The 23,626-nt window shown below is 37.8% G+C and overlaps 1 protein-coding gene across 1 annotated transcript; it reads left to right on the forward strand.

The window, feature by feature from the left end:
• Positions 1-1,314: 1,314 nt before the first annotated feature.
• LOC309712312 (integrin alpha-M-like) lies at positions 1,315-22,573 on the forward strand. Its single transcript, XM_082543024.1, has 30 exons — positions 1,315-1,503; positions 6,049-6,151; positions 6,314-6,417; positions 6,771-6,841; positions 7,247-7,361; positions 9,534-9,661; positions 9,783-9,928; positions 10,337-10,487; positions 11,272-11,416; positions 11,997-12,070; positions 12,240-12,360; positions 13,124-13,263; positions 13,383-13,523; positions 13,632-13,844; positions 13,969-14,102; positions 14,747-14,889; positions 14,991-15,145; positions 15,227-15,352; positions 19,018-19,091; positions 19,260-19,401; positions 19,491-19,589; positions 19,692-19,771; positions 19,843-19,929; positions 20,046-20,115; positions 21,194-21,292; positions 21,425-21,505; positions 21,613-21,723; positions 21,861-21,974; positions 22,050-22,160; positions 22,339-22,573. Exons 1-30 carry the CDS (start codon positions 1,467-1,469, stop codon positions 22,438-22,440), a joined length of 3,417 nt encoding a protein of 1,138 aa, XP_082399150.1. The 5' UTR covers positions 1,315-1,466; the 3' UTR covers positions 22,441-22,573.
• The last annotated feature ends 1,053 nt before the right edge of the window (positions 22,574-23,626 follow it).

Genomic DNA, 23,626 nt, shown 5'->3' on the forward strand with positions numbered 1-23,626 from the left:
GATGAACTCTGCTTATTGGTGCCCATGCCTTAGGAGGAAAAGCTCTATCTACGGACAGAGATTTCCTTCAGTTAGATATTGCAAAACTTGAGCTGGTGCAGTGTTCCATTACCAGGAGGAAAATCATACCTCATTCACTCCACCACCACACAAGGAAGTTATTTCCCTCATCGACATTATCCAGTTAAACACCAGGCTCTACTTCCTCTATGTAAGGTGTGTCAGTAGGATTAAGCATCTCTTTGAAGTACACACTCTCCACTGAAGTCACTACAGACCATCTTCCATTAACCCTCTCAAGGCAGGCATTGCCGATTTGCAACAGTTAAAAACTAACAACCTGATTACCCCACATACATATTTTATGAGTTTTTTTTACTTAGAAGTACCACTGCAGGACTTGGTTGTGCATTAGCAACAAAAAGTTTAATTTTAGCCTAAGAGGGTTAATCAGTCTGTGTTTTTCAGGATCAGGTTACACATTCATATCGTCAGGTTTTACTACACATCACATCGCTTTCAGTTTCTCTCATCCAAATAGCTTATGAAACAAAACACACATTTGAAAACATGTGAAATGTTGCACCTTGGATATGCTCAGAGCATCACGTGTAAGTTTGTGGTGTCAAAAATATACTTTAACACTGGTGTGGTATGGGTTAGGGGAGAGTGACTTCTTCTAGACTTCCGCATACAGCAAGAATCAGCTGGTTAGTTATCTACCATTGAGGCGAGGCTCTAAAACAAACTATTTTTAGATGTTCAAAGTGATGCGAAATACTAAAAATGTATTCACTTTATGTGCATATCAGGATAATGTGCTCACAAAAGATCTACACTGTTCAAGATTAGGGCTGTCAGGGTATGAACAGTCAACCACACACATGAAGTAGGAACATAATAAATCCAGGCCTCTATGTCGCTTGCAAAACTGCCACGATACCAAATTTTCTCACTCATAGATGTTCAGATGAAGTCACATGAAAAGCAGAAACTGAATTTGTATTTTTAGATTTCTTTTTGCTTTTAGATTTGATTAAGACCAACTTTTTACCCAAAAAAATATTTTCACACCAGCAAATAACAAACTGATAGAACCTTAAATTGAAGGTTTTTGTTTTACTATTTCTTATCTTCATATTCATAATCACAGGGATTTTATCTTGTGGCTCAGAAACTAATAAACTATCCAATGTGTTTACTGTAAGTGTCAGTATTGTTTACTTAAAAATAAGTGTTTAATTCACATTAAACAACAACACCACAGTGTAGTTTGGCATCAAACAGACAGTGCTGTCACTATTGTAGCTCCTCCTACATAACCAACCGTTCCTCTAAATAAAACTCTTACCCTTGAGGAACTCTCTTATGATTTCTGCATTTTGATTTCATCTCCTCCTCTGAAACTTTCAAGAGAAGTAATACTGAACTCCTGTGTTGTTTACATTTTCCATGTGAGTGACAGAATGGACTGGATAATTAGTGCCCCGCTATTCTTGTCAGGTAAGACAAGCGTGCACATTCTGTGTTTGTCTTTTATTCATTAATAATAAATGTCTGTAAACATATGTAAGTAAGTTTTTCTACTAAATACACACAGCACAGTGACAAAGTGTCTTTAAAAAATATATTTTTTGTGGAATTAAAAACAAGTAGACACTACAGATTAGCAAGGGAAACCAAATCATTTATAAATACCTTTGTAATGGCAATTTCCTTATTTGCATTTTTCTCCTCTATCTCTGCAATCAACTCAGTTAACTTCTGACTGTATAAATAGTTTAATTACTAAAATGTTTATGAGTTTATTTAATGAATAGTCAAACATAATGAAAGTAAATTCTTACTTACAACCCAAAACCAACTGTAGAACTGGACATAAAATCCAATATACTTATCACTTCTTGTGTATACAGTGGGGCAAAAAAGTATTTAGTCAGCCACCGATTGTGCAAGTTCCCCCACTTAAAATGATGACAGAGGTCAGTAATTTGCACCAGAGGTACACTTTAACTGTGAGAGACAGAATGTGAAAAGAAAATCCATGAATCCACATGGTAGGATTTGTAAAAATTTATTCGTAAATCAGGGTGGAAAATAAGTATTTGGTCAATAACAAAAATACAACTCAATACTTTGTAACATAACCTTTGTTGGCAATAACAGAGGTCAAACGTTTAATATAGGTCTTTACCAGGTTTGCACACACAGTAGCTGGTATTTTGGCCCATTCCTCCATGCAGATCTTCTCGAGAGCAGTGATGTTTTGGGGCTGTCGCCGAGCAACACGGGCTTTCAACTCCCGCCACAGATTTTCTATGGGGTTGAGGTCTGGAGACTGGCTAGGCCACTCCAGGACTTTCAAATGCTTCTTACGGAGCCACTCCTTTGTTGCCCGGGTGGTGTGTTTTGGATCATTGTCATGTTGGAAGACCCAGCCTCGTTTCATCTTCAAAGTTCTCACTGATGGAAGGAGGTTTTGGCTCAAAATCTCACGATACATGGCCCCATTCATTCTGTCCTTAACACGGATCAGTCGTCCTGTCCCCTTGGCAGAAAAACAGCCCCATAGCATGATGTTTCCAGCCCCATGCTTCACAGTAGGTATGGTGTTCTTGGGATGCAACTCAGTATTCTTCTTCCTCCAAACACGACGAGTTGAGTTTATACCAAAAAGTTCTACTTTGGTTTCATCTGACCACATGACATTCTCCCAATCCTCTGCTGTATCATCCATGTGCTCTCTGGCAAACTTCAGACGGGCCTGGACATGCACTGGCTTCAGCAGCGGAACACGTCTGGCACTGCGGGATTTGATTTCCTGCCATTGTAGTGTGTTACTGATAGTGACCTTTGTTACTTTGGTCCCAGCTCTCTGCAGGTCATTCACCAGGTCCCCCCGTGTGGTTCTGGGATCTTTGCTCACCGTTCTCATGATCATTTTGACCCCACGGGATGAGATCTTGCGTGGATCGAGGGAGATTATCAGTGGTCTTGTATGTCTTCCATTTTCTGATGATTGCTCCCACAGTTGATTTTTTCACACCAAGCTGCTTGCCTATTGTAGATTCACTCTTCCCAGTCTGGTGCAGGTCTACAATACTTTTCCTGGTGTCCTTCGAAAGCTCTTTGGTCTTGGCCATGGCGGAGTTTGGAGTCTGACTGTTTGAGGCTGTGGACAGGTGTCTTTTATACAGATGATGGGTTCAAACAGGTGCCATTCATACAGGTAACAAGTGGGGGACAGAAAAGCTTCTTACAGAAGACGTTACAGGTCTGTGAGAGCCAGAGATTTTCCTTGTTTGAGGTGACCAAATACTTATTTTCCACCCTGATTTACGAATAAATTCTTTACAAATCCTACCATGTGAATTCATGGATTTTCTTTTCACATTCTGTCTCTCACAGTTAAAGTGTACCTCTGGTGCAAATTACTGACCTCTGTCATCATTTTAAGTGGGGGAACTTGCACAATCGGTGGCTGACTAAATACTTTTTTGCCCCACTGTATATCCATTTTCCATGACCATGTCCCTCAGTGGCAAAGCTCAGCGAGCCCCAGATACAGATTCAGCTGTGTAGTCACACACACTCGCACACACACCCAAGCCATTCACTTACTCGCTCACACATATCCACCCATTAACAACACAAGCAGTGAACCAGATGCGAGCTCGTGATCTGTTTTGGGAAGGACTTAGTCCTAACACATGCATTCGGAGAGCTGTATAGATCCAATCTATGAAGAATGTACCAAAAATCCAAATTTGTATAGAGCGGCTAATAAAAATTTCGAGTTTACCCGGTCAAAGACTTTCTCTGTAGCTAAAAAGACAACTGCAGTTTCTAATTTATTGATGGAGCAATAATCTATTATATTTATATTATATTTATTAGTCTGTGTGTTTTTTTTAGTGGTGGAGTGTTTACCCTGTTTCATCAGGATGTATTATGAATCAAGTGATTTTATTCTAATCTTCTGACAAGGACTTTGCAGAGTATTTTAAGATCCACATTTATGACTGAAATTGGGCGGTATGTTTGGAGATCACTCTGAATCTGAGTTACCCTTTACCAAAAAAAAGTAGGTGCTATCATAGGCCAAAGTTCTTTGTAACACTCAGCTGGAAAACCATCAGGATTTGTGGCTGTATCAGAGAGACTGGCACTGGTGCATGATCTGATGGTGATATAATGAAGCTGCAAACTAAAAACTAGTCCAAGCAAGAGTGTGAGTACTGGAGTAGTGTACTGGTTATAAGAAGGTGTAATCCCTGAGAGTGGGGTGATGTTAATGCCAAGCATTGCAAAGACCAAAATCACTCATGTATTGTTTAAGAATGTCTGTGGACTGCCCATTCCTTTGACTCACTCCTGTACTGAGCCTTTAATTGCTAGAAACATTTGATTCCTAGATACTGGCAATACATAAATACTGAGCCTGGATCTAAGTGGATCTAAGTTTTACAAATCTACCTTCTGGATCTGTAATAACAGTTGCTAACAGTAAGTTTATTCTTCTGCTTATTAGTATGGCTACACCTCTGGTTTTTGAGTTGTAACAAAATGAAAATGTGTGAGGAAAATGTGGATAAGTGTGTGCACAGATGTTTCAGACCAATGAGTCCACAATGTAGAAAGACAATGTTTGCCATTTAATGGGTTAGAAAGTTTAAGCCTTTTACTTCAAACCAACTTCCCATACATGCCATGCGACAAATCTCACTGTGGTCATGTATAACCTATCCTAGTACTAACTAGGATCAGTACAGCTATTGTGTGGTGTTTTAGTCATGATAAAGCTGCCCTTTGACATACAGCTTATTGACCACGATGACAGCCTGGGAGCCTCCTTGAATGAGCCTTTTTTGGACAGAGAACAGGAACTTGCATCACTCCAGCGTTTCCTTTGGAAACTGCAAACATTCAAGTCTGTTCCTCTCAGCTCCTGGCTGCGGCTTTTTACCAGTGTTTAAATTTGTCCACAAAAGATCGGGATCTACATCCATCTGCTCATTTACCTTCAAAACAATGAACACGGTGTATCCTGATGTTTTTAACTACATCCACCCAGAGTTTCAGATAAGTCTGGATATCATGACTCACCGTTGTTTCTGGATCCTCTTCTGCCATCTCTGGTATTCCTGAAAACACCAAGCTATCCATCATGCTGTGAGCCTGGAGCTCAATAATAGTGTCTTTGATATTTCAGTTTTCTCGGGTCATTCCTTCTCGATGGATTTCACCAACTCTCTGAGGATGGTGTTTACAGCAGCAAGTGTTTGCAGCCAGCAGCTGCTGTCTGAATTCCACTGACTCATGCAGCACTTGAAAGTCTTTTTGAAGGATTGCCAAAAGGGCCAGGCGTAAGTCACAGCTGCAGAGTTTTGTGCTTATTGACTTCAAAATGCCCCCCATGTCACCGGTCTGTGGAGAGGCCGGCTGCAGGGAATCTTCAGAGTGAATTCTCTTCATGGATGATGCCGGTTTGCTGCTTGAGCAAATCAGTGTGTTTGGGTTCCTAATAACAATGGACTGAAACACTCATAAATGATGTAATTTGCAGTCTTCCAGAGTGCTGAAGTTGATTAAAATATAGCTATAATTCTCATTTTTTATGACTTTTAAAACTTTCTAGGTGTAAACTGGCAGAGAAAATTAGTGGGACGTTTGCAATTAGCAATTTAGCTCAGCTGCACACGCTCAGTGCTGCTGAGATTCTTGTTGGGACTTGCATGACTACAGCATAGCCCTTTGACTTTGTTACGTATGGATGTTGTGGTATGAAATTTTCACTGTATGGTAATCAAATCAAAAAACATTTAAGCTTCCGCAATGAAACCTAATAACTTCCAAGCAAGTAACTGCTTTGAGCACAATATTCTGAGCTTTTTAGTCACTAGTGCTAATGAAAGGGTTAAAAAAAAACAACCCGCAGCCTACTTTTCTCAATGTGATTTGTAATAAGAGGCGCTATAACCACATTTTCATTCTTATGAAGGCTTTAAATAAAACTTCTGATATTCTTCTTTCTTCTTAAATTTTCAGTGTTTAGTGCCACACTTTGTTTCAATATTGAGCCCGTGGCTTGGAGAGCCCTGAGGAGCTCTGCTGCTGGTTTTGGTTACCAGGTGGTTCAAAGACAATCAGAGTAAGTGAACATTGGTTTCCATCTGTGTGTTTAAGATTATTTCTATTTATGTATTGATTTTGAACTACCATCTCTGTTATGCACCAGAGCAAAAAATAAACATATAAAACACTTGTAGTTTTGTAGTTTAACTTACATCATTGACTGAATTTATTTCCTCAGTCTGCTGGTCAGTGCTGCACTTGAACAGTATTCACAAAATGAAAGAGGGAGAATATATAGGTGCACCACATCTTCCCAAACCTGCCAAGATATCCAATTTGAAGGTAGGTAACTGGTAACAGTAAATATTTTGCTGTCAAAGAAATTTTGCACAAATCCAGGCACAGGAACTCGTTAAATCGGTTCATAGAGTACATATATCTAGGTATCTTAGTAGGTAACATTCACTCTTCAAAAACAATATTGATTTACCAGTTAATAAAATTAAATAACCAAAGAAAAAAAATCATTAAGGTTTTTCTTTTCTATTGTTTTCAACATTTTAAAATGACATAATAGTGAAATTTTATTCTGTTTTTCTTTCAATTTGTTACCTTCACCCTTGTGCTCTTACTTTTACAGTGTATTTTATGTTTTGTTTAAAAAAAACAATAAAAATGTAATGTTTTCACTTCAGCACCAGGTTTCGCAGTCAACATGTCGCTTGGTTTGACAATGAAAAGCGATCAAAGAGGACAAAACACTGTGGTGAGTTACTGAACTGCAGACATTACCAGTGCTTTGTTACATTCTCTAAGGATCAAAATCTTCTCTTCTCTGTGTGTCAGATGTTTTGTTATAATCTCAAAATGCATGAAGGTCAAGTTATAATGTACTTAATAAGTTGTAAAGGCTCTAAAGTGCTGTAAAATTAACTAATGAAAAAATTAAAATCATGTTTTAAAATGCTCAAATTTGTCCCTTAACGTAGAAATTATTAATCATATCAAGGTAAAAAATTTGCACAACTTCTTAAAAAGGCTAAAGTTGTTTTTTTTGTTTTTTTTAATCACCATTTCTGAACAGTCATATAAGAATTAGTTTTTTGTCAAATTGGTTGATCTCAAACAATAAACCATTGTTTAATCACATCTTGGCTTTGTCTCCTCTCAGGTGTGTGGTCCAACCATTGCAAAGGACTGCAAAAGCATCACCATGTACAACGGGGTGTGCTTTCAGTTGGACCGTTATAATAGGCTTGGACCACCCGTACCTTCTTCTATTCAAGGTAACAGCAAAAGGAGTTTGGCAAAGAGACACTCTTTAACACATACTCTCTTATACATGTCAGCATAAATTAAGGCTGATCAGAAAAAGCAGTGGAGCAAATAAAAAAATACTTTTTTGGAAGATGAGATTGCTGCAAAGGTAGAAGGGACACCAGGCTACATGTATGACTTGTATGATTTGGTGTAAAAAAGAGATGACAGTCAAGGCCAAATCTGAAGCCACATCCCTAAAAAACTTGCAAGAGAAAAACCCAAATCAAGTTTAGATATTGCTTAGAAATCATTTCCTTCTCTTTTTTTAAAATTATATTTTTATTGAAAAGGGATTGTTACAGTAAAGTGAATTAATATTATTTAGTCAAAAGGAAAAAAAAAAGACTTTTTCTTAGTCCTTTTGTTTTACATTCACATAACAAAAAGTGAACTCGGTGGCTTGACAGTGTATACATAATGCAACATATTTAACTTATTTACTTAAAGTACATTTAATACATATTATGAAGTAGAGGGTCGACCTGGCATTATACAATACATGGGAGGTACACCAATTCAGGGCTGATGTTACCTAAATTCAGGGTGGATGGGGGACACAAAGCTAACCCATTTATTCCATATTTTGTAGAATTTATCTTTTTGAATTTTTAAGGAGAATGTCAATTTTTCCATGTTAAATATTTCAAAAACCACATTAAACCAATCCTCAATGTTGGCGGAGTTGGATTTAGCCAATTTTTGGTTATTGATTTTTTTGCTGGCCACTAATAGCGCTTGTAAGAGCTTTGTGTCCCATCCCCAGACCCATGTGCAAATTTACAAAATTACAAATTTTATCTTAAAGACCTCGCACAGAGTTTAATGAATTGCCTTGATGTGCCTTTTCTGATCCACATCTTCTCCAGCATTTTGCTTTCATTTTCATTGGTCTCTCCAAGATAGTGAACTTGTTGAGTACCAATGAAAATTACAAATCCTCTCCCAGTTCTCGTTTGTTATACCCATCCCTGATTCCAATTCCCATTTGGTCTTAATGTTTTGAGTAGTATCCTTTTTTGTCCGAAGAAGCACATTATATAGTTTGGAGATTGCCTTTCTCAGAGAAACAACATCTGTTAATTTAACTATCTTAAAAATTCCTGACTCAACCGAGTTTGGGTTTGGGATATTGCAATATTGGTTTATTGGTTTACGGGGTGACCGTGGCTCAGGGGGTTGGGAATCGCATCTGTAACCTGAAGGTCGCCGGTTCGATCCCTGGGCTCTCTGTCCTGGTCGTTGTGTCCTTGGGCAAGACACTTTACCCTACTTGCCTACTGGTGTTGGCCAGAGGGGCTGATGGTATGATATGGCAGCCTCGCTTCTGTCAGTCTGCCCCAGGCAGCTGTGGCTACAACTGTAGCTGCCTCCACCAGTGTATGAATGTGAGAATGAATGAATAGTGGTATTGTAAAGCGCTTTGGGTGCCTTGAAAAGCGCTATATAAATCCAATCCATTATTATTATTAAAATAATCCCGCATTTGAAGAAACCTGAAGAAATCTACTTGTCTTTGGCCATTTCTTATTTGTAAAGATTGAAAACTCCGTAGTGTCCCTTTATGTGTGGAGGAATGGAATGTTGTTAGCCCACTCTCTATCCAATACTGAAATCTTTTATCACTTTCATTTGGTTTAAAATCTGTATCGTATGCACACCATCTAAATTCTTTTAATATTCGTTCACTAGAAATCATTTCCACATCACAAATTAGGTTTTGTAAATAATTATTTTCCTTCTTGAATGCATACTTCAGATAGTCTATTTAGAGTTAAAGTTGGATCTTTTACATCAACTTTATTAAGAATTTACATTAAAGAGAAGCTTGTCTAAATGAGAAATTTATGGTAACCCCCACCCACAACGTCCCAAATCTTGCACTGCATTTAAGCACTTCAAGCAACTTCTCCTTTTAATGTGTGCCTTCCTCTTCTTTGTTATTTATTTTTGTTGTCTTAGTATTTATATTCCCTGCACAGTTGGTGTGAGCAGCCATAGTTTCATTGTACATGTACAATGTGCAACAAAGGGTTATTCTTTTCTATTCGATTCTATTGTTTATATAATATGAGTGTGAGGAAAATGTTAAAATTAACCCTTTAAAATGTATTTCATTCTGAAATTAATCTCTTTGATAGGGTGCCCACTGCAAACAGACATTGCCTTTCTGTTGGATGGTTCAGGCAGCGTGTCTCAGCCTGATTTTCAAACAATGAAGAGATTTGTCAAAGAGATAATTCAATCATTTCTCTCAAGTGAAACACAGGTAAGCAGCTGTTGTCGCTCTGTCAGTAAAATCATGGCACAGATATAAAATAGTTCCATTGTTATTTCTATTAAGTCCCATAAAAATAATGTTTTACATGTTTTAATTTCTGCCTTTTCAGTTTTCTGTTTCCCAGTTCTCCACTTATCCAGAGGTTCACTTTAACTTTAAGAAATTTTCCTCATCTGGATCAGTGGAGACTGACATCAATGGAATCAGACAGCAGGGGGGATCTACTTACACAGCTAAGGCCATCACACATGTTGTGTAAGTAATACAATGATATTACTGAAGCACTGCAGTTACCTCATTGTTTGGACTTCCTGTCCAGATGACTTTTTTTCTTTGAATCTGACCACACTAATTTGACTGTGACTGCAGGAAGCCTTTTAAATGGGACACTGTACTCAGACTTGGGTTTTAAAGTATCTTCACCAGAGTCATGGCACCCAAAAAGGCTAAATTCAAATGTTTGCAGATTTAAATTTGAAAAAACAAAACAAACAAACAAACTTGTATTACATTGATTTGTACAAAAGTAAAAAAAAAAAAGCAAAACAGAATGATGTATGCTTAAATAACAACCATGCAATTTACCTGATAGTATATAATTTACAAGATCAACTGTAAAACAAAACAATCTTTAGAAATTAGATTTTTTTTTTTTTTGGACAGGAACAACGTTTTCACACCACAAAGAGGTTCCAGACCAAATGGGAAGAAGGTCTTGATAGTAATTACTGATGGACAATCTACTGACCGGTATGATCTACGAGATGCAACAAAGCGAGCAGAGAGTAAAAACATTGTTCGATTTGCTATTGGGGTAAGTACTTTCATTACTAAACTTGCAGAATGTTGCATTTTATACTAGTACTTGGTTTTGTTCACTTGTCACACTACACTCCCATTATAATGCACTATAGGGAGACAGGTCCTGAGCAACTCATTCACTACACCTTCAGAAGCTGCTTGGCCATAGAGACCCAGTCTATGAAGCTCACAATCTTTGTGCTGCATTAATGCCACAGGAGGTTAAAAGTGTTTTCAACTTTTACACTGAGTTGGCATGGCTCTAAAGCAGGGGTCCCCAATCCCAGTCCACGAGGGCCGGTGTCCCTGCAGGTTTTAGAGCTCACCCTGGGTCAACACACCTGAATCACATGATTAGTTCATTACTAGGCCTCTGGAGAACTGAAGACATGTTGAGAAGGTAATTTATCCATTTAAATCAGCTGTGATGGATCAAGGACACATCTAAAACCTGCAGGGACACCGGCCCTCGTGGACTGGGATTGGGGACCCCTGCTCTAAAGGCTTCCACTTTGAAATAATACCATTTATAGTCAATCGTGGAATATACAGGAGGGATTAAATTTCACAAACTGACTTGTTGCAGCAGTGAGATCATATTACAGTATCACACTCATATTAGCTAAGGTCTTTAAAATGACTAATTCTTTCTCAAATATTTGTTAAGGCTAAGTAATGGCTTAGTGATGTGTGTAAATTTTACTGTAAATCAGGTGAAGTATAAGGACTGTATTTTACTAAAGTGAGCAAATAATCTTGCTTAATATGAGGACTCAAACATATCTGTAAAATCATAGGTGGGCAGCGCTTTTAGGCTCCCTGATGCAAGAAAAGAACTGCGCACCATTGCATCCACTCCCTCATATGTGTTTGAAGTGGAGAACTTCGACGCACTTGAAGTAATAAGACAGAATCTGCAGGACAAAATTTTCTCCATCGAAGGTATGAACATGAATTTATTGTTTCAACTTAAAATTCCTGTAAATGTTTCAAAAATTCAAATAATTACATTATGTTAAATATTATTTTACTGCCTACCTATTCATAAGAGTTTTTTCACATCAGATGTCATTCCTAACATGATGATAATCTGTGTGTTTTACTGGAATTGAAGCAGTGAACTTTCATTTGTTGTGTAAACTGCTACACTATGAAGCAACTAAAATCACCACATTGTATCAACTTTATTATATTGTATTCATTAGAGTCACATTTTAAATTGAACATCCTGTAACTTTACATTAGAGAAATGAACAACAAATGCGGTTATAATAAACAGTAAAAATCATTTGAAATTATTTGTTATATTAATGAATGTAATAATAATGCTAAATTTGATGCTAAGCATGCTATTACTATAACGTTTTGAAAGGAAGAATCCATTTTCAGATACTTTTATAATAAACAAATTATTTGAAAATTGTACTTAGCATAATGAAGCATAGTGAGAGAATGAACCTGTATGAATGTATATGTTGTATTTTGTCTCTCTTTTACCTTCTCATTTATTTTTCTGACACAGGATCTCAAAGCAGTGGAGAGTCACTGGAAATGGAAATGTCTCAAGAGGGATTCAGTGCAGTTATTGTGCCTGAGGTAATTAAAACTACCTGAAACTCACCAGACAGCCGAGTCATAGAAAGAAAGATTCACATGTGCCTTGTGGGAGTTTTTAAGTTCTAATGGCAAATACAGGTTAAACACATTCCAGATTTTAAATGTAAAATAAATTGTCTATAAAATGTATTTCCTGTCTGCACTGTAGGGAATTCAGATGTCTATTGTTGGTGCAAACCAGTGGAAGGGAGGCTACGTGCAATACACAACAGGAGGCCAGAAGGTGAAAACATATGAAGATGTGTCTTTGGAGCCTGACAGTTATCTTGGTAAGAATATTACAGCTTTAACAATCTAACTCATACACATGTGATCATGTATATACACAGCTCTGCTCCAGTTCTTTCACCCAGAAACACTAATGAGTTTGCAAAACGGACACAATTTTGTCATGAAACTGCTGTGTCAGGCAGGAGAAAGGACCCAAATGCAGAACTCAAAACACAGGGATGAACTGATGGAGGCTGCTTTATTGCAGTGGCAAAACTTATACAAAAAACACTTATAAAACCAAACCAAAACCCAGAAACTGGCAACTAAAAACAAAACACTGGGAAACTCAGGATTGCAATCTCTGGGAGCACAACAGGAGAAACCCACAAGCATGAGGGGACGATGCAACGCTGACTGAGAGAAACACAGGGCTACAATACATGGAGGGATAACAAGGGAATAGGACACAGGAGGACACACACCTGGGAGTAATCAAACACAACAAGACAAGGGGAAGCCAAACTAGACACACTACCATGAGACACAGATTTACAAAGTAAAGCAGGAAACATAACACATAAACGCAGGCTTAACAAAGGGATAGAGCTGACAGGGGAGACAAAGCAACCATGGAACACAGAGACAAAAACCAGAATACTAAGAGCGCTAACACCGAAACCAAAAGACTAGAAATGATAAATACTGACAGAATCAAAGTTCAATAATAATGCAAAACACTGGGTCACTGACCCAGGACCATGACAAATTTAAATGGAGGCATCTTAATCTTTCTTCCCCCTTTGAATACCTAAATTCTAGGTTACTCTATGGCAGTTGCTAAAACCCAACGTGGCTCTCTGACAGTTGTTGGTGCTCCAAGATATAAACACAGAGGAGCTGTGTTTGCTGTTAACAGAGAAAACTTGAAAAACCAAAAGATTGAGTCCTTTTCGACACAGGTATGTTTTTGCAGGAAGACAAACCTGAATCATATTGTAAAATTATTTTCTCGAAAATAAAAGCTGTTTCAGTTACACAGTTTTTCTAATTAATAATTTTATTGCTTTAACATTATCAGACTGGTGCATATTTCGGGGCAGAGGTGTGTACCATGGACATAAATAATGATGACATCACTGATCTAATCTTCATATCTGCCCCAATGTACATGGAGCCTGATAGAGAGGGAAGAGTTTATGTTTGCAGATTAACTGGTCCGGTAAATATATTTAGAATATTTATAATATTTTATATCCTACAGTTAAATTAATCAGTTTATTTGCCAACTTTCTTAATGTTCATAAAATATTCACTCTCTTCCTTTTAGTTTGTGGAGTGTAATTTTGATGATCCATTAGTACTAAGAGGACGTGCAGCTGTCAAAGGAAGGTTCGGCTCTTCTCTTGCTGTGCTGCCTGATCTAAACTCAGATGGATTCAGGGATTTGGCAGTTGGAGCACCTTTGGAGAATAATGGTGAAGGCAGCATCTACATATTTAATGGCGAAGGAGGAGGAAGAATCAGTCCTACTTACTCACAGGTACACAACATCAAAGAACTCACAATGATGACTAAAATCATCTACCACGTAATTCCAATATCTATACAATCTACAGTTGGAATATATAATCTGATTAAAATATTATGTATATATATGTACACAGAGAATAACTGGCTCTGAGGTCCAGTCAGGACTGAAGTTCTTTGGCCTCACAATCAGTCAGTCATCTTTTGATCATAGTGGTGATAGACTGCCTGACTTAGCGGTGGGTTCAAAGGGTAGAGTTGTCTTACTGAGGTAAGTCAAAGATAGTGTAATCATACATTACTGTCGTTTATGATAATTCTATCATTTTTGTTGATGGTGAACCTTAATGAATTCACTAATGTATAAAAGTTTACATCAGTTTGAAATATAGAACAGGGTAAAGCATATTTATTTTTCAAAGGTCAAATTATATTAATGAAAGTTTATAATTTTCAAAACGTAACTAATGAATGGATTTCCTTTTTCTAGTTATCTTAACACTTGATTGAAAATGCTCTACTGGTTAAAGAAGCAATAAATGTGGTTGCTTAAGCATCTAGAATTATAGTCTGTGTTCAGTCTTGTTGTAACAAATGATTTCCATTCAGAAATTGAAATGCATGCATTACCCCAAAACAGAGGATTTAATAAAATAGTGTGTAGTAAAGTCATGTTAACAATATGAAATAATTATCATTTAGTAAGCCAATTGGTATGATAAAGTTACTTAACTGAAACACTATTGTTCTAGAGTTATGAAAATTCAATCAAAAAGCATTTCCTTAAATGTTCATTTAAGATTTGTTGTATAAATAATTTCAGCTTGAAAAAGGACATTTTTGGGTGACTCAAAATTCTGTAGCTTTAAGTTAAAACCCCAAATGTAATTTACATGTTTCCCCCCTACTTTCCAGATCAAGACCTATAGTAATGGTAAAAGCTGAGGTGTTATTCAGCCCAAACCAAATTCCTACTCAGAATGTAGACTGCTCAAAACCATTGGAGAACACAGCTGCAATCTGTTTTACCATGAGCAGAGTGTCTACAGTCAACACAGGTTCATCATTCACCTCACTTTTTGTAAAACAAAAAAGCCAGTGTCCATTATTTTAATGTTAATGTCTAAACATTCGTAACATGGAAATGTATTTGTTCCAGCTCAAGCAAGGATTGATTACACTTTAACACTGGATGCTTCTCGCAAATCTCCAACCAACCGGGCTTACGTCAGTGGGAAACAACAAGAGCAGTCTGGATCTGTTACTCTTGACTTACGAAACCGACAATGTTCAACTGTAAAATTCATTATCGAGGTAAAAAATAAAACATCTGAAAAAGTACTAAAACCAAGAGAGATTCAAGTCAACAAACTTAACGTTGTTCTCTTCTTGCAGGCCTGTCCAGAGGATGCTCTTAATGTACTTTCCAATGAGCTCAAATTCATATTTGATGGGTTGCCATTAAACACAAACCTCAGGCCAAGTCTTGCCCCACAGAGTCAAACAGCAACTATTTTTCCTGTAAGTAACCCAAGAAAAAAAATACCAACCAACTAAAAAACAAACCCAAAGAATATTTGACTGGATAACTGAGCCTAGTCAAAGTTAAGAAACAGTTTTAGTTTTGCACTTTCATTTTCAAATGCCTTGTATTATTGGCATGCAATTGACTTATACCTATTGGAGACACTTCTACTGAAGTAATGGAAGTAAATGGGTTATATTTACCCCAGTGGTGTACCCCTACAATACATGCAAGTTGTGCAAAGAACAGCTTTCTGTGTGCAATTTCTTTTAGTCTTTTAAAACACGTTTTTAACACAGAAGAGAACCTATATAGTTCTCAGCTGCTTCCACAGTAGTGACAAATTTCAAGTTTAAAAATAAAAAATGTCACAGACTACCCGTCTGCCTGCAGCCATTGTTTGTTGTCAGATGAGGACAGCGTCAGAAACACATGATACATCCAGTCTTTAGGCTAATCTTGCGTGCTGTTGATAGTCCATCAGTCAACTACTGAGAAAAGCGAAGTTATGACATCCAAAGAGCTGAAGTGAAACCAAGTGTTAAAAACAAAGTCAAGTGTCCATGGCAGCCACTGTGTGTACTTTGCACAATCTATTTTTGACCTTTTATGACTTTTTTTTCTCTTTTTTTGCATATTTGATCTATTCCTGGTGAACTCTACTGTTTCCCCTTTCCCTATTCTGGACCACTTGTCAACAAATCAGCATTCGACTGATGCATAGGTGATTAGGGCTGCTCAATTAATCGAATTTTAATCACGATTACGATCTGGGCTTTCAACGATCATTAAAAATGACTGAGCCGTTTATTAGCCCCTCCCTCGTGCCTTACTCTCGCGCTGCTCCGTGTGGCAAAGCGAGCGCACCTCTCTGCATTTCGAACACGTGTCACAACAATTAAGAGCAGAGGTCCCTAACCATTTTTGCGCCACGGACCGGTTTGTGCCCGACAATATTTTCACGGACCGGCCTTTAAGGTGTCGCGGATAAATACAACAAAATAAAACTAGTACCGGTACCGAAAAAAAGAAAATTTATTCATAACACACGTGAAAAGACACAGGAAAACCGAGTAAACGATAAAAACGATAACAAAATAACGCTGAAAACCGATAAAAACCCTGAAAACTATACATTTCACACCTGAGCTTCAACTCTCGCGGCCCGGTACCAAACGACTCACACACCGGTACTGGTCCGAGGCCCGGGGGTTGGGAACTGCTGATTAAGAGGACCCAAGGGAAGCTCGGAAAGCTAAGCAGAAGTTATTTGGAGAGGAGAGTGACTGCCGTTGGTTGAAAAGAGAGGTAAAAAAAAACTTCAGTGGTGTGGAAGCATTATTGGTTCGCGGAGTCAGACGTGGATCAAGTAGACATAGTGTGTAAACTTTGCTACGGTGTCGTAGCTGCACCACAGAGCAACACTGCAAAGTTCACTAAACATAGATGTTTACATTTTTCATTTACTTTTTATATTGCAAACATTTGCACTGTTATCAGTTTTTTTCACACTATTTTATGACAATCTTTAAAGTCATTATTCAATACATTGTTATTGTTAAATAAATATCGTCAAATAATCGAGATCTCAATTTCAGTGAAAATAATCGTGATTATCATTTTTGCCATAATCAAGCAGCCCTATAGGTGATTTTGTCTAGCGATATGCAGTTGGGATTGTGGAGGGCTGCACAGGAGCACATTTGCAGTGGTTGAAAACCAGCAAAGTGGTATACTGACTTGCAAACTGCCAAAACGTCTGATACTGTTTTTGGAGTCTGCATAAGGAGTTAAAAGTATGTCTTGGACACTTGCTTGCATGTGCTTCACTCTCTTTGTGGTTGCATTATGTCCTCCAGACCTTTTTTTTTTTTTTTCAGTTGAAAGGTGACGGGGCTCTTCCACTTATTGGTCATGTTAAAGATCTCAGCATTTCTTCCTAATGGATGTGGCAACTGTCTCCGTTTGACTTACAAAAATTGCCTAGTTGGAAGGAAGAATATCTACTTGGTACCAGATCAGATGTGTTGAGCGGCTCCTTGGCTCCATAGTCACCGTTGCAGATGAGAAACTAACTTCAGCCTTCCCATGCCTGGATGTAGCTGCCACCTGGCATTTCACCTTTTGAACAAGCTGGGAACTAAGCCAAATGCCTAGGCTAGCTCCATGTCTTGCCAGAAAATCTGAGCCTAATTCTCTATCCTGAATAAGGATGATTTCCACGCTGCTGGTGATAACTACAATCATACTCCATCTGTGGGGTGCCGAATCAGAATCCTTTAATAAACAGACTAAAAAATGATGTGGTCACAGTTGGTGCAAGACAGTAAGTGGCCTTCTGTAGTTGCCTCCATCTGGCAGGTGTCCATCTCCCTTCTTGACCAACTTTTCTGGGACCAACCTCATCACTGTGGCCAAGTAGCATTCAATTCACCCCCTGCCCTAGTGATGCTCTTCCCAGTGTTAGGGTGGTCTGCATGCCACCCACCCAGTCATCCAAACTCTGGTTCACTCTAGCTCTATCTAGTTGAAGAGCTACTGTTGTTCAAGAGACACCCACTAAGTGAACAATTTTATTACCTTCCATAAAATAACAGATCTCTTTAGAAAAGATCAAATTTGTCTAAATATGAAACTATGGCAGAAATATTTTGTTTTTGGTCCAAAAGGTCAGAAAAAAAATTCTGTTCATATCAATACTATTTTTTGGAAACACATCTGGAATCTGGGCATAATTTTTGTGTTCTCAGTTTTGATAAGAATATTAATAAGGCCACAGTGACACGGTTTTGTAAACGGACTCAGGCGCAGACCAGGAGACCTTTGCAGAAACTGATAGTGCGTTTATTTACAGTGGTGTCACCGGGTGATTATATATATACAAGGTGCTCGGGGAAGGGGTCCGGGGCTCCAGGGGGGAAGGGTCCAAAACCACACTCTGCTCTTTCATCCAACAATCCCACTCTTTTCCCACTCCAGTCACTCTTCTCGCTCACTCGGGGGTACAGGGACGGGTCCGGGGGGAATCTACGCACACAAACAGAAAATCCAATTAGCACTAGATCACAAGGAAACTCACAGACTTAGGCAGATTGCTGAAGCACTAACGCAGGTGACTCAATGTTCCAGCGACGAGTAGTGTAGGTCTGCCATCTTAAAAAGCCCTTCTGATTGTGGTAACCAGCGCCAGGTGTGATGATGAGCACAGGTGTGTGGGCCAGGGGTGGAGCCCACAGTGAGCACCGGGGAAAGAGAGAGAGAGAGAGAGAGAGAGCACAAGAACACATGTTGCCTAACACGGAATCAGCCGGTGAGGCACGGGGACCGTGACACACATATAGTTCTTTTTTTAATCACTTAAAGATATTTATCAAAAATTAAATAATTCTCAGCTAAAACTGACTCAGAGAAATTAGTCTCTGCTTAAGCAGGTAAGACTAGGGATGATATTTTATTTACAGGATTTTCCAGATAATCCGTATTATTACGTCAACTTTTTCGGAATATATCAGCCACAGACCTTACATGTACATGTAAATTTGAACATATTAACCTGGTACTGAAGTCACTTAATTGGCTCCCAGTTCAGTTTAAAATCTACTAGTTCATAAAGCAAATAATATATACTTTATTTACGTTTCCATATTGCTCTCTTTCACAGTTAGGGTTTGAGATCAACTGTGGTACTGACAACAGATGTGTTGATGACCTTAAAGTGGATTTCGGCTTCACCAGGTGAGGCTTGCTTGTGTGAGCACAGTTATTGTTGCCATATTGTTTGAACTGAAAAATAACATGGTTTATCAGAGCTCAAAGTACATTATATTTGATGCACTGTGGCATTAGTATGACTGTAGCCTTGTTTCCTCTCTCTTTTTCTCAACTTTCTCCATGTGCTACCAGATCCTCAGTGGTTAAAGTGGGCATTGATGAATTTCTGCATGTCACAGTCACAGTGGAGAACAGAGGAGAAAACTCCTACAACAGTCGTGTTATTCTCACGTACCCAGCTGGACTGTCCTACAGGAAGTTCACGAGTCAGCAGGTAAGGCACCAGGATCACGTCTGTATCGGTTCATCACTGATCTGTTGTTGTTCAAATGCATCCAGGAATCATTTTGTTTTTTAATAAAGGGAAGAATTGAGTGCAACTCCTTGGACAGTGAAGATGATTTATCCCGGGGATGGACACACTGCACTATTGACAAGCCAATTTTCAAGAGCAAAACTAAGGTGTTTTTTTGTAAATAACATTTTTTTTATCAATTTTTTTTTTCTGAATTTTGCACAATTTAAAGGCAAAGAGAAGTCACTCATCTTTCTCATTCAATTAAGGCTTCCTTCATTGTCTCCTATGGGATTGACACCAACAGTCAATTTGAGAAGGAGATCTTTATCACTGCAAATGCCACCAGGTAATGTTCCTTCCTCATTTAAGTAACAGCCCCATGTATACATTACAAATATGTTCACTTCTCTCTTTCAGTGGAAATCAGGAGCATGCCCCTACAAGTGAACTTTACAAAAGGAAATCAATTAATGTAAAATACAGCATTTTTATGACATTTGCGAGGTATGTGTTGTTTTGTTTGTAACTAAAGAAAGAATTACATGTAGTAAGTAACAAATAAGTATGTAATAACAAGTATTATATATATTTTAAACATTAAATATACATTATCTGTTTAGCTCACTAAGCTACAACAATTTCACATTTGGGAAGAATGATTTGAAGAAACCAGTCCAACAATCAGTTAAGGTACATTTAAACTTCTACAGTGGTGTGAAAAAGTTTTTGCCTCTTTCCAGAGTTACTGTTTTTTTTTTGTATATGTCTGTCACACTTAAATGTTTATCAGATAATCCAAAAAAATGTTGTTATTAGACCAAGATAATAGAAAAAAACATTTATGTTAATTTTATAACACAAGTTAACTGTGGTGTATCACATTTTTGGAAAGTTGTACAATTCCTCTAGCCACACCCAGGCCTGATTACTGCAATATCGTTTCTTAATTCACTTAAATGGGACCTGCCTGACAAATTAAGTAAACTAAAAGATCCTCAACAGTCAGACATCATGCTGCGTTTCAAGGAAAATCCAGAACCAACAAGAAACAAAGCAATTGAGATCTCCCACCACTTACCTCAGTTAGGGTCAGAGTTCATGACTCCAACATAAGAAAGAGTCTGGGCAAAAATGGCCTGCATGACAGAGCTCCAAGATTAAAACAACTGCTGAGCAAAAGGAACAATAAAGGATCGTTTCAGTTTTACTAGAAAACATCTTACCGATCCCCAAGACTTTGGGGAATATACTCTGTGGACTGATGAGACAAACATACCAAAACATCATGAAGGAGAATGTTGGGCCATCTGTTTATGACCTGAAGCTGAAGCACATTTGGGTTCTGGAGCAGGACAAGGGTGCAAAACACACCAGCAAGCACACCTAGTCCAAGTCCTGACCTGAATCCCAAAGAGATGCTGTGATATGACATTACAAAGGTGGTTTTAATTCTCAAAAACCCTCCATTGTGTCTGAATTACAACAATTCTGCAACAATGAATGGGCCCATGTAGGTTTGGATATTTTTTCCTCTCAAACATAAACACCTTCATTTAGAAACTGCCTTTTGTATTTACTTGTTATTTTTGTCTAATATTTAACGTTGTTTGATGGTCTAAAACATTTAGGTGTGACAAACATACAAAAAAAAAAAAAATAGGAATTCACTTTTTCCCAACACTGTATCTATATTTTTCCATTGTATGAGTCCATTGTATCATTTAGACCTAAATTTAATGGTTGATTGTCCTTTTCTTTACTTGTTTAGGTTTCAAACTATATCAGAGCGCTTAATTTCATTGTGGTGATCAAAGTTCCAGTGAAACTTGGTGAAAAAGACATTTGGGTGGATTTGAGCAGTCTACAGGTATTACATTTGTCAGAAGTCTTAGTTTTTGACTCCACAAATGGCTTAAATTTTGATATGGATGGATGGATGTGGTGAAATTAGAACTAATAAAACTATCAAACTGTTTTTTATTTGATAAATCAAACACAGATTTCAGATTGTCAGAGAGGAAATGATGAAGAACCAAGTGTCAGAGATTTTGTTCCAAAAATACAAAAGAATAAAGTGGTGGTAAGTATGCCTTGGTACTTAACTGTTCATATTTACCCTAATTGTAGATTTAAAAAGAAATCACATTACACGGTATCACAGCTTATGTTGCATTTTCTCACCCTCAGGACTGCTCTGTAGCCAGGTGCAGAGTGTTCAAGTGCAACTCATTCTTGAAAAGACTGCAGAGTAGGACATACGAAATCTCTGCCAACATTAGTTCACAATGGATAGAGCAGGTAGTTGAAGGGAAGTTTGTGTTGTCTCATTAAGATTTGTTCCTGAGTATGTACTAATAACTTTTTTTAAGATAAGTATGTTTCCTATTAAATCAAAAAACACCCAATTTTGGCTCATTGTGTTCCATTTTTCTTAGATTGGACTGCAATCTACCAAATTCCTCTTGACCAGTACAGCCACTGTGGAGTATGACCAAAGCCAATACATCTACTTTTCAACAGTGTCTAACAACAATCCTCCTGTTCACAAGGTGATTACATATTTTTTTTCTCTTGTCTGAGTTGTAAAAGATCTTGAATATAATCCATATTCTATTATCTCTCAGCTTGAAGCAGTGGTTGAAGTATATTCTGAGGCAAATTTCACCAAAGAGATCATTGGAGGATGTCTGGGAGGGTTGGCTTTTCTGGCTTTACTCACTGCTGGTCTGTATAAGGTAAAATACACTTTTTAGACTTTTTTTCAATTACTTGCACAGCTTTAAAGTTTTTAGATAACATGTTCAGTTAAAAATAGTTTAAAGGTTAGTATATTCACTCATATAGCTTTGTTTTTTTCACTAATCTTTTTAATGGATGACTGGTGCATTTTTATGTTTTTCCTTGCAATTCTAGGCTGGATTTTTTGAGAGTAAGTACAAGCAGATGATAAATGACAATGCAGAGGACGGTCCAGATCCAGGGACTGATGGAAGTCCATCCCCGGCAGAAAAATAAAGATCACATTTGTAGTTGCATGTTTAAACTATATGAAATCTATAGATCCTCCTTATAATTTTAGAAGTCAACATTTTGTGTAAAAATGTCAATGCTACCACATTGGATTAATTAAACCAAAAACAGCTTGCTATATCTGACATCATTCTTTCACCCACTCATTCAACACTTTACACTTTACTATACAATGAATATTTCTGAGTTTGAATTGCAAACATTGTACAGTGAATTAGAATTTTTGTGCTTAGTGCAGTGCGATACATGCAAATTCTTGTTAGTTTTTGTAGTTTTGTGCTGATAGTTTTGGCGCAACTGTCTCTTTAGCACCACCAATAGGTGATTTTGTGAATAGTTTTGACACATAGTGACACTGCAGGAAGTGGAAAGAAGTAGGAATTTTTAAGGAAGCTACACATGACTGCAACCAATCCACATGCATCAGCCATTAATCCTTAGACCTTTCTGGCATCATCTGTATGTATATTGTTTATATGATCAAAAACAAAAATAATCCCAATACAGTGTCATGTACTGTTTAAAACATAGTGCTGTCAGTATTGTAGCTCGGTGTACACAGGGCTTCCTCTAAATCACTGACGTAACTCTGAACAGTCACCCTGTAACTTCTGCATTTTGGTTTTCAACTCTGACTTTGTCAGCAGAATCAATACGTCACTCATTTCTCAAACTACTTTCATGGATGTAACACAATGGACTGTTTAGTGTGATGCATGCACAATCATTCTTGTAACAACATCCTAAAAAGTTGATTCTGTTCATCTGTTTGCAGTGTTTTTAGTGGAAGAAACATTCATAAACTCATCTAAGTGAGTTTTTCAGTCTCAGCTGTCTGCAGATTTCAACAACCTTATAAATTAGGGGTGTCAAACATAAGGCCTTGGGATTAGTGTTGGCCTGACAAAGACTTTAATCCTGCCCACTGGACACCTTGAAAAAGAGGGCATAAATTTTAGACTTTTAACTGTATATATCTATTTTATAAGTGTTAAAGATTTTCCTACAGATAAACACACACACACACACACACAACCTGCAAATATCAGCAAGACCTATTTAGAGACAGGAGTCAAAAAGTTCAAAGCAGTTGGAAGGACCAGTCTCCACAGGGCTTTTGCTTAGACCCAGACTCATGTCAATATTATCCCAGAGTCCACACCAGAGTCAC

Source organism: Aulonocara stuartgranti (assembly GCF_965226115.1).
Source record: "Aulonocara stuartgranti genome assembly, chromosome: 8".
Classification (NCBI taxonomy): domain Eukaryota; kingdom Metazoa; phylum Chordata; class Actinopteri; order Cichliformes; family Cichlidae; genus Aulonocara; species Aulonocara stuartgranti.